Raw genomic sequence first — 10,491 nt, 5'->3', positions numbered from 1 at the left:
TTTTTTTTACAAAGGCGATTGTTTTAACTAGACTGGGCTCTTGAGAACAATAATATATATATATATATATTTCGACGTATTTAATATATATACTACTATATATATATCTATAATTTAATTAGTTAGAGGATATTTTATGAGTAAGCGTGGCGTGCCTTTTCTTCGAGACATTTAACATTTTTAACTGTTATTTTGCGAGATTATTACTTCTATAAAAAATGTACGATTTTATCAATTTTTTAATCATAGCAAATCGTACGTATCATGAAATGTAAATACAATAAAAAGTTTATCCCTCGGGAGTATATTTATTAAAACGATTTCGCGCAAACAGGTCACAGAACATTGTACAATCCTCGTACGTATTTTATTTCCTTTATTACTTCGAGATCCTCGTCCTTATAATCTATTTCAAGTAAATGGCTTCATGTATATTATATACAAGGATAATCGCTCGTCGTGGGTGTGTGTGATGGGAAAGAAATGTACATTAAGAATCGTACATTTTCCTCTTAAGGAAAGATGTGTGATAAGATGTGGGATAATATAAAAAAGTTAATGAAGGGGTATAGGATAGAAGAGAATTTTATTGATATTTCTGTAGTTTTTCTAATTCTTTGAAACGAGATATTTTGATTACAATAACAGAATGACTATTATCTGTACAAAATAAAAAAAATAGCGAATCTGCATAAAAAAATTTGAAACATCTAAACAACTTAAATAATCTATATTTAATCAGACATCTTAAATGTGGTTTTGTTATTTCTATTTCATACAGTAATCAATAAAATCTATTATATCAAATCAAAACATCTTGTTTCTAAAATTTTCGCTATATATCTACCTCTAAAACTATTCCCCTCCCACTTTCTTGTCTGGAAGAATAAAGCCACACACAAAACAATAAAAATGGACAGACTTCCGTAGATAAAAAGTCTATTCGTGTGTGTATATATATATATATATATATATATCTTTAGATAATTATAAACTTATATAAAGTTATATGTGTTGTGTATATGTATGTGTGTATGTGATTAACTGAGGCTTTGATGTCAGCGCCGACTAACTTTCGACCAGCCATCATCCTCTAATGGTCGCCTTCTCTCGTCAGATCTAGGCGGAAGTCTGTCATCTTTACGATCCTCTCGTCTGAAATTGAAGTTTAAATTAAAATGTAATTGAGCTTGATTGATGTTTGAAGCTTAATGTTTATTTCGCTAAAAACTTGTATCACATTTGTATGATTGTTATGCTTTATTAAATTGTTATTATTACATGGTTATTACTAATACACTTTTTATAGATAATTATATATATATTTTTTTTTACATATATACTAACTCGCGCTTAGGTGGGTCTTTTGAGGAATCTTGAGGCGGATCGCGTTTCCGCCAGTCCTGGTTAGTATTTGTCCGTGCTGGTTCATCACGACGATCACGGTAACCACCACGGCGGTCGGACATTCTACCACGATCACGATCTCGATCATCACGTATTGTGTCACGTGGAATCTCGCGTATCTGCAATTAGGTAAATCAAAATAGTATTAAAAAATACATGTATCCAAAGAAAGGTAAACAATACATAATTTATATAATATAATTAATAAATGAAATATAAACAAATGAAGAAAAAAAATTCTACACGTAGAAAATATTTTACAGTATATGTAAAATGTATTGGATTAAGATATAGAACGTATACTTACTCCACGTCCATCTATTCCACGGTCACGGTCACGGTCACGATCACGATCACGGTCGCGATCATCTCTTTTCTCGAAACGGTTGTCTAACCTATCTCGATCTCTTAAATCTTCTCTATCGAAGTTATCATCTTTCCTCCATTTATCTATGCTATCCTTTTTCCATCGGTCTGAGTCATCGTTTCTTCTCCATTTGTCTACGTCGCGACGTGGTTCCCTTTCTGGTTCTCTTCTCTTCCATGAAGAATCCTCGACCTTGTCATCGCGTTTCCTCCAGCGATCTGTGTCGTTTTTGAGTCCATCAGAGTCTTTGTCAGTATTACGCCGCCATGACTCCATTGCTAATAATGATAAAGAATAATACAAATTAAATTTCATTGATATTTGTATATGTGATAATATCTAGTGAGAAAACATGAAAATGTATTGTACTCACAAGTTTTCGGACCATCGCGGTCGCGGTCACGATCGCGATCGCGATCACGGTCACGTTCACGATCACGATTACGATCGCGATCACGGTCACGATCACGATCATCATCCAGACGCCGCCATGTTGAAGACAGTTCTTTATCTCTCAACCGTTCTTCCTCCAATTTACGTTCTATTTCTGCTTCCTTAGCTCTAATAATTTCAGCTTGTTTCTTAAGCTTAGCCATACGTTCGACTTCTCTGGCTTCTTCTTCAGCTCGTCTGATTCTTTCCTCCTCCTCTCTCTTAGCTCTTTCCTCTTCAAGACGTTTCTTTTCTTCTTCTTGTTTAATACGCAATTCTTCCAATCGTCTTCGTTCCGCAGCTTCCGCACGCTCCTTCTCCCATTTTGCCTTACGTTCGGCTTTACGCTCCATTTTGCGCTTCAATAAACGCTTGATACGCTCCTCGTTCAACAATTTTTCAAATTCCTTTAGTTTTTCCGTGTATATGTTCCTACGCTCAGCTAAGATCTTAGCTAAGAAAATGCCATGATCCTCTTTCATACGCGCCAAGCGCTCTTGAGTCGCGACAGCTTCCTGTCTCTCTTCAATAGCTGCGGCAATTCGCTCGTCCTCCTGCTGCCACCAGAGTTGTTGCGCCTGTTGCATCCTGTCCTGCACAGCCTTCTCCAGCAGCGGAATCTCCTCGAGCCGTTTAGCACGCTCGAGATAATCGACTTTCTTCTCTTGAGATTTGAGTTTCTGTTGCATCTCTCTGCGCTCTTTCTGTAGCTCTTCAGCTTCCCGTGCTGCAATTTGTTCTGCATCTAGTTTTTTTATTTCATCTTCGTCTAGTTTTTTCAACACCTTTTGCCCGTGACTTGTCTGTGAGATTTGCTGCATCTTTTCTTTAAGATGACGATCCTTGATTTGCTGAATCTCGCTCTGTTGACGCTTTCGTTCGCGTTCCTCTCGCTCTTGTTCCAGTCGCTTCTGTTCAGCCAGCATCTGTTGCCGCTGAAGTTCTTCCTGCCGGCGTAACTCCTCCTCTTCGCGGACAGTATTGATGTGCTCGATGTACTCCTTTCGCTCCTCGATAATTTTGTGCCTGCCTAATATTCTTTGATGCTCCTTCATCTTAGTTTCATGATAGTGAGCGACCATCGCATTGCGTAGTTTCTCGCGCTCAAGTTTCTTCTTGTTAGGATTTATCACATTAATGGCACGGTGTAATACGGTCGCCATGTTCACTAGTTGGCAGCGTATTTGTTCAGAGGGCATTGCTTGCAATACCGGACCGTCTGGATGATCTTCTCGTTGTGCTTCTGAGAGATCTACTCCGAAGTGAACACATGACTTGCCGTGATCTATTCTGATCTGCATGTCATTATAGCGCACGCAATCTACCAAAAGACGTTCAAGATGAAAATCAATGGTGAATTTGGCGAGTTCCAGGAGTCTGGAGAATTGTATCGTCTGATAAACTTGAGAAATCTGATGAACAAGACGTACAAGTGTAACATCCTGCAAAGCTGGGATGTATTGGATTAAAGAACTGTTTTCGTCTGCCTGTAACGTTTGAATAACGGAATCGACTCTGCTACAGAGTTCTAACGGATGGAATTCCACTTCTAACCACAAGTATAATTCTTGCAACTGTGGCGACGCCAGACTGACAACATTCAAACGAACAATGTCCTTCAACAGAAAAACGCGTGTTGGTGGTTGCGAGAGACCTAAAAGGGTTGCGAGCTTCTGAGCTTTTTCTAGCGGACTCTTGTCAGTTTCTATGAAACGATCAAACTCAGGATGCGCAGATGGCAATGGTATCGACAACGTTGCCAATAATACTCGATTGGCCATTCGCTGCTGTTCCTCCGAAGACATATTCTTTTTCATTTCCCGAGAGAGCTGTAAAAGTTTGAACAGTGCAGCTGCATGAAACAGATAATTGCCAGCCTTCCAGAAAACCATAGCCAATTTCTGATAATAATTGGCCATTGTTTTTGGTACAGGGAGCTTCTTCGACAAATTCATCATACCATGAACGTCCTCCGAAGATTTAAAGGCTTCCTGCCATAATTCCATTTGTATCGCAGAATCTAATTGATTTAATCTAGTTTCTAGATTTAACTGTTGCGTTTCCGCCTTATTCATAGAGACATTCGATACAAGCGGAGGCAGTTTACATATCTCTTCAAGATGCTTCCGCAATTTCTCGCATAACTTACGAAATTCAGTCTTACGATTATACTCGAGGCAAAACTGGAAGGCCATACGTGCAATATCATGGTAAAGAGTTTCTACATGCGCATTAGTTCTGAGCAACTCCAAGCACTGACAGTACGATTCCCACAAGAATTTCACCCAGGGTGTTAAAATAGTACGATCGCTCCTGTCTTGCGCATCTTCACCGCTTACAGCTGACAGTAAGATGCTCTCAGGTGTGGCAAGATTATCAAGATCGTCAATGTCAATTACCGCTTGTTGACTTTGTTTCCGTGCTGCATTAGTCTTCTCTTCAGCCATTTTCAAATAACCACGTATAACATTTTCCAAACTTCCAACATTGACAGATTGAAACATGTTTCTGTACTGGAACAATCCTTCTTTCGCTATGTGCGATCTCTTCAGTTCCACACAGAGATCCAGATACTTGAACATTATAGGTTCCAAGACGGACTCTGACCAGTTGTATGTCCATTTTTTATTGCGGAAGACTTCTTGTAATGTGTCTAATGCTCGAGCTGGCTTACCCACTTCTATGAACTCTGTTTACAAAAATAAGAGAACTGTCAGTAAACTATATATATATTAGAAAATAATTTATAAATTAATTAATTTTTTTAAATTAAATCTATTTTATATATGTAATTATTATATAAAAATTATTAAATGTGAAAGATATGAAATATTGACAATTAAAGCCCCAATATTATAATTCTTAACTTTAACAAGATAGTGTTGATATCGTAATTGCACAGATTTAATACATGGTAAAAAAATTTACACATCCATAATACCAAGACTGTTAAGAATTATAAAATAAGGACTAAACCCATTCTACAATTGTGTAAGCGCAGTTGTAAGAATTAACTAATTGAATGAGAATATTTGACTGTGATTGATCAATTCTTATATAACTATAACCACTTATAATTACACTTACACAATTGTGGAATTAAGGCTGACAAAAAGATTTAGCTTTCGATTAGCTATAGGATAAAGAGAATCAAGAATGTCTTTGCTTGCAGCCAATTAATACACTTGAAAAATTTGTTGCATATACAATAAATGTACTATCTAAATTATTTGAAGTGGACTTTAACTCCAAAGAGTGAAAATTGAGTCAATCTTGAAAAAGTGGTACAATTTTCAATCCGTAAAAGTAAGATTTCACTCTTCAAAGAATAAGATTTACTCTAAAAGTTTTAGGAAATGAATAAATCAGTTTTAAATTAATTTTAATCTATTAAAACTATTTAACTATACTGTGTTACATATCCTGGATTCAAAATAAAATATGTATACCCAGGCATTGCAAATAAAAAGAAAAACATCATAAAAAAATTAATTTATAACTGAGTATTCGCTTTGTTCTTATGTAACAAACAAGAGGTCTGTTTTTTATTCCTGCAGTAGTCCAGATAGTGCTTAGCTAGATTCGACGACAGAAGAAAATAAGAGACATCAGATTACTTATTCCAATGTGCTTGTTGAAACTATGATAGGAGCATATTGGAGTATGTGATGCAAACAAACTTTAGTCCGTTCTTTGTAACGGCACTAAAACTTCTCTTGCTTTCACCAAATACCAAACATATAACTATTTCATTGATGCCTAATTTCTTCACTTCCAGATAAGTTGCGAATAACTTTATACAGGAGATATCTAGAGATGAGGAAATTGGGCATAAGTTCAAAAAGTTTATACTAATTCAGCTACAGAACTGTTATTATATCTACAGAAATTTAACTAATCCGCATCATTGTGCATATGTAATGGTAAAGAGTATATAAACTTTACAAGGTAAAACATGGGTAGTAAGCTCGGCAAGACCTTCCTCCAGACTGTACAATTTTTATACGTGCTAAATAAACCGCAAAAATTACTGCGTGTGCAATCGGTAGAGCATCGCAAGCATTTCAGAGTACAGAGCGTAATCGTAGCATTTCGCAATCCCGATGATTATGGAATTCGTCCGATGCGAATACATATGGTCGTGAGAGGTCAGAGCTCTACCGGGAGACGAGTAGTCTCGAAAACACACTGATTTCTCAGGACACTGTGCGATAAGGTCAATAAGAAAGAGTTGCCGATCTCCACGAGCGGGAGCAATGGAGGACGCATCCTCGCGTTTTCTGCGCGAATGTCTCGAAAGGATGCAAGCTTTCTTTTTTCCTCACGCGCGAGCCAGCGGAGCTTGACGCCATTGGCCATGTCACGCTCGTCTAGCACATCAGGCGGAACCCTACGGACTTACCGTTTGCCCGTTTCAGGGCGTTTTCGGGTCTCTGCCCGTAACGCGCCATGTTTCCTTCTCGCGACTGCGGCTACAGCAACACCATAAATACCGGCGAGACCTCCGCGGCGGCTTGAAGACGTCGAAATTTCCGTTTACGCGTGATTACGTGCATCCAACACGTACTCGTCGACCGCGTGTACCGGATAGGAGAGGCGGCCACTGAGGAAAGATGGCTTCCCATAATGCGCAAGTCAAATTGTGATCTGACATCCGGTAAAAAGCCGCGCGTGAACAGCGATCGCTTCTACCGCGGAATAATCACGCGACTCGCGTCTATCTGTTATTTTAAATTCACGCTTTATCTTCGCTATGCCAGCGATTCGACAGCATCTACGACTCCCGCGATAAATGCATTGAGATGTTCGTGAATGGACTGTTGACTCACCAAATAATCGAACAACCCCTCGCATCAGTGGAAAGTCAACGGCTGATTGGCTGCGCGTCGCGCCTTCGAGATTTCGATAATCGCGCTTCCGTCGATAGATTTTGAATTGGCGCCATTGGCGGTCATAATCTCGCAGATCGTGTTGGCGCCGGTTCATATGAGATTACATTTACGTATATATTTCTCAGAAAGCGTATCGTACTTTTGCGATCGTCATCGTCCGAAAGCGAATTTCGCGCGGAGGGTAGAATATTCGTCATAATGCGTCGGTACGTCGTGTATGATCGTATAATAGTGTACGTCATCGCCGATGAAAGATTTTGAGAGATAATCACATCTTTTCTCCTCCCTGCCGACCGGTCGACGCTACTTTTCGATGGAATCATCCTTGATAGAGAGATCGTCGTCAAGAGAATTGAGATCGTCATCAGGTATGTATGTACAATTTACGGTATAGATAATTTTTGGACTTTTTTTTTGCTTCGCAATATCGATCGTTTCGATAGATATATTAGACGAATTATAGTCGATACAAGTATATCCTACATGCGCAAAATGTAACATTCCTATAGAATGTTACATAAATACTATTAAAACATTAAAATAAGTTATAATATTTTGAGAATATTATATAATATTTTTATAATATTATGAGAATATTTTATGTTATGTCTCCACTTATATAATACCCTTTGTATATTTTCTTTAATATCCTTGAAATATTATTAAAATATTTATTAATATTAATTATGTTTATATTTGTGCGCAAATTGAATTCATAATCCTGTAACGAAAAGGTCTTATACATCAGTCTATGGGTCTTGTGCATTACATAACGTTTCGGTGTGATTGTATGTATATAGTACTTATATTCAGTTCTTCAAAGGGCTTTGAGTAGCTATTTAAGTGCTTTGGTGGAAACTAGATGGTTCTTCAAGGAATGTCTTAGGCTAATTCTACAATGTGCTTTTCGTTTCCTATTTCTTACTATTTTCTCTTGCCTTCTTGATCAAAAAGGCAAGAGACAAATAGAGACAAACAGCAAACAAAAAGCATATTGTAGAATTAGCCTTAAGGACGTTTCCCGAGAACTATGTTGTTTAAGAATCGATCAGTAATTGAGTCATTATTGAAACATACTGGCAAGTCATATTTTTCATGTAACAGTGAATATATGTACAGAAAATAGGCTTTTTGTACGAGTGTTGTAGATTTTATTGTATAATTTTACTAAATAAATATCTCTTATAAACATTTAACAATATATAATATCGAAAATTCAAAGCTATAGAGCGAAAATGAGAAGCAATGAACATAAAATGTTTGTAGAATTAACAAACGAAAAATATTTATATTTTAGTATATGAGACACAAAATAGATACATTTTATCTCTCATTCTCACTTTATTCTCCACCGCGTTCAACATATGTTTAAAGACTTTAATTTATAAAATTATTATAATACAAAGAGATTTTCAGCAATGGCCAAATTAATGAGAAAATTTTCTACAGCCGGCGCCAAATTTTTTTCTTTAAATATCTCGACAGATATCATTCTTTTGCCATCTGGAGTTTGCACTGTCGCTAACGAAGTTAACTGATTTAGAAGATCTTGCGTTTTGTCACTTATCTCGGATATAACCTGTGCTTCTGTGTAGTTTTGATTTTCACATAGTTGAACCATGAACAAAGCTATTTCCTTGTGGGTTTTTGTCATTGTAAGACTTTCTGAAAAAAAAAAAATGAATAAAGATTACAGATTAGAAAACACACTTTTTTCATATCCATGAGATATTTCCATTGCGTTTATTTTCATATCTATGAGAATTGAGACATTTCCACTGCAATCTTATGATGCATCCGAGGATGCATCATAAGAATGGAGATGTTTCATGGATATGAAAATTAACGAAATGAACTTATCTCTCTTCTTTCTTACCTTTGGCGTGCGGTGCTACAGTAATTTCTCTAGCAGGAATATTTACAAGTAGATCGTACAGATCTATCCTTGACGATATTGAGCTATTACTGCAGCCTGCCACATAGTGCGAATATTTCTATAACAATGATAATAATTATAAAGCAATACCATTAAGAATGACATAATGATAAATAATAATATCAATAATATTAATATTTCGCTCCATTCTGAGTAAAGAAATTATATTTTATTTATCACATTTCTCTTGCTATACATTAAAGATATACTCTTTAATAGAGTACATGCCTTCAATTCGATCAACTCATCGTTCACCAAATCAATCCAAGGAAAGAGATTGTCAGTAACTTTCCTATGTTTCATCAACGCAGGAAATGTTCTTATCCACTTAAGAAGTTGCTCCAGACTGTGATGGTATACAATAATTTTCTTTTTCAATAAGAGAGCGGTATATATCAAAATTGTTTCTAATTCGAATGTTTTAATCAGCTCTTTGACATTGGTACTAGCTGCAAAACGATGAGTATTAAAATCATCAGAGACAAACGTTCCATTCTCTTGTGTCGAACATGATCCCTTTGTAAATACAGATAGGTATAACTGTAAAATTTCCGTCGGCTTTCCAGTTTTGCAATACATCTTGCTAAGGACCCTTGAGAGCACTTCATACTTTTGTGGATTAAAGTCCTTTGCAAAAAGAACCAACGCAAACTGTTTTACCTGAGATAGAGTTAAAAATTTAGTACTTGTACCAAATATATAAGAAAATATTTCCTTAATAAAAAAGGTTTAAGGAATATTACCTTCGGTAGTTTGTCAGAGTCAAATACCTCGCTGCAATGTATGTAGAACCAATCGTGTCCATGTCTCGCACATACAAATACATGAGGAGATGTATGCTCCAACTTTAAATTGCATTTTCTTGTAACTACAGTCTTCTGAGATTCTGTAACAGCTGGATACGACCATGTCCACAACACATCTCCATTACAGTCTTTCTCTGTAATTTTTATTCTTGATTAAGTACAATATCTAATATGTATATACTGTATTTTAACTTTCTATAAAAATGCTATACCTATTACACTGCAAGAAAGTAAATCCGTTAGTGGTGCCATTTGGAGCTCTTGAGACTTTTAAAATAAGTAACTAATACAGATAAATAACTATCAATAATAATAATATATTAAAGTATTCGTTATTCTCCGCTTTGTGATGTGTAAAAATTCACTCTTTGGTATTCTACATTTCTATTATTAAATATTAATAACCCATTAGAGAACAAATTATTAGTATAATGTATCGACTACTGTCAAATTGCGATAGAAATTGAGGTTATGTTTAAATTGCTTCTCTTTCTCTCTCACTTATTCTCACTCACTCTCTCTCTCTCTCTCTCTCTCTCTCTCTCTCTCTCTCTCTCTTCCACTCTTTATCTAACAATATCTATATATTATACATATTGTGAAAAATAATTAATAATTGATATCTAAATATTTTAGCTCGATATATAAATC

The 10,491-nt window shown here is 36.2% G+C and overlaps 2 protein-coding genes across 2 annotated transcripts; both read right to left on the bottom strand.

Annotated features, from left to right (window-relative positions):
* Positions 1 to 108: 108 nt before the first annotated feature.
* On the bottom strand, positions 109 to 6,797 carry eIF3a (eukaryotic translation initiation factor 3 subunit A). The gene is made up of 5 exons (XM_018547658.1): positions 6,609 to 6,797; positions 2,148 to 4,895; positions 1,715 to 2,052; positions 1,348 to 1,526; positions 109 to 1,155 (listed from the first exon to the last, which is right to left on the bottom strand). Exons 1-5 carry the CDS (start codon positions 6,655 to 6,657, stop codon positions 1,059 to 1,061), a joined length of 3,411 nt encoding a protein of 1,136 aa, XP_018403160.1. The 5' UTR covers positions 6,658 to 6,797; the 3' UTR covers positions 109 to 1,058.
* Positions 6,798 to 8,452: 1,655 nt separating this feature from the next.
* On the bottom strand, positions 8,453 to 10,100 carry LOC108780065 (putative protein FAM45B). The gene is made up of 5 exons (XM_018547652.1): positions 10,053 to 10,100; positions 9,778 to 9,974; positions 9,263 to 9,694; positions 8,975 to 9,092; positions 8,453 to 8,763 (listed from the first exon to the last, which is right to left on the bottom strand). The coding sequence occupies exons 1-5, from the start codon at positions 10,090 to 10,092 to the stop codon at positions 8,492 to 8,494; spliced, it is 1,059 nt and encodes a 352-aa protein (XP_018403154.1). The 5' UTR covers positions 10,093 to 10,100; the 3' UTR covers positions 8,453 to 8,491.
* Between the last annotated feature and the right edge of the window lie 391 nt (positions 10,101 to 10,491).

The sequence above is a fragment of the Cyphomyrmex costatus genome, unplaced genomic scaffold, assembly GCF_001594065.2.
Source record: "Cyphomyrmex costatus isolate MS0001 unplaced genomic scaffold, Ccosl1.0 scaffold666, whole genome shotgun sequence".
NCBI classification, from domain to species: Eukaryota; Metazoa; Arthropoda; class Insecta; order Hymenoptera; family Formicidae; genus Cyphomyrmex; species Cyphomyrmex costatus.
This window is presented reverse-complemented; position numbering and strand designations above follow the sequence as displayed.

Bases quoted from the DNA above. Each gene is read 5' to 3' on its own strand.
- LOC108780065 (XM_018547652.1), bottom strand. From the start codon at position 10,092: ATGGCACCACTAACGGATTTACTTTCTTGCAGTGTAATAG. The intron at 9,975-10,052 runs GTATAGCATTTT...TAAAAATTACAG, and splicing joins ACTTTCTTGCAGTGTAATAG to AGAAAGACTGTAATGGAGAT. The intron at 8,764-8,974 runs GTAAGAAAGAAG...TTTTTTTTTCAG, and splicing joins TGTAGCACCGCACGCCAAAG to AAAGTCTTACAATGACAAAA.
- eIF3a (XM_018547658.1), bottom strand. From the start codon at position 6,657: ATGGCGCGTTACGGGCAGAGACCCGAAAACGCCCTGAAACGGGCAAAC. The intron at 2,053-2,147 runs GTGAGTACAATA...TATCATTATTAG, and splicing joins CCGCGATGGTCCGAAAACTT to CAATGGAGTCATGGCGGCGT. The intron at 1,527-1,714 runs GTAAGTATACGT...ACCTAATTGCAG, and splicing joins GTGGAATAGATGGACGTGGA to ATACGCGAGATTCCACGTGA.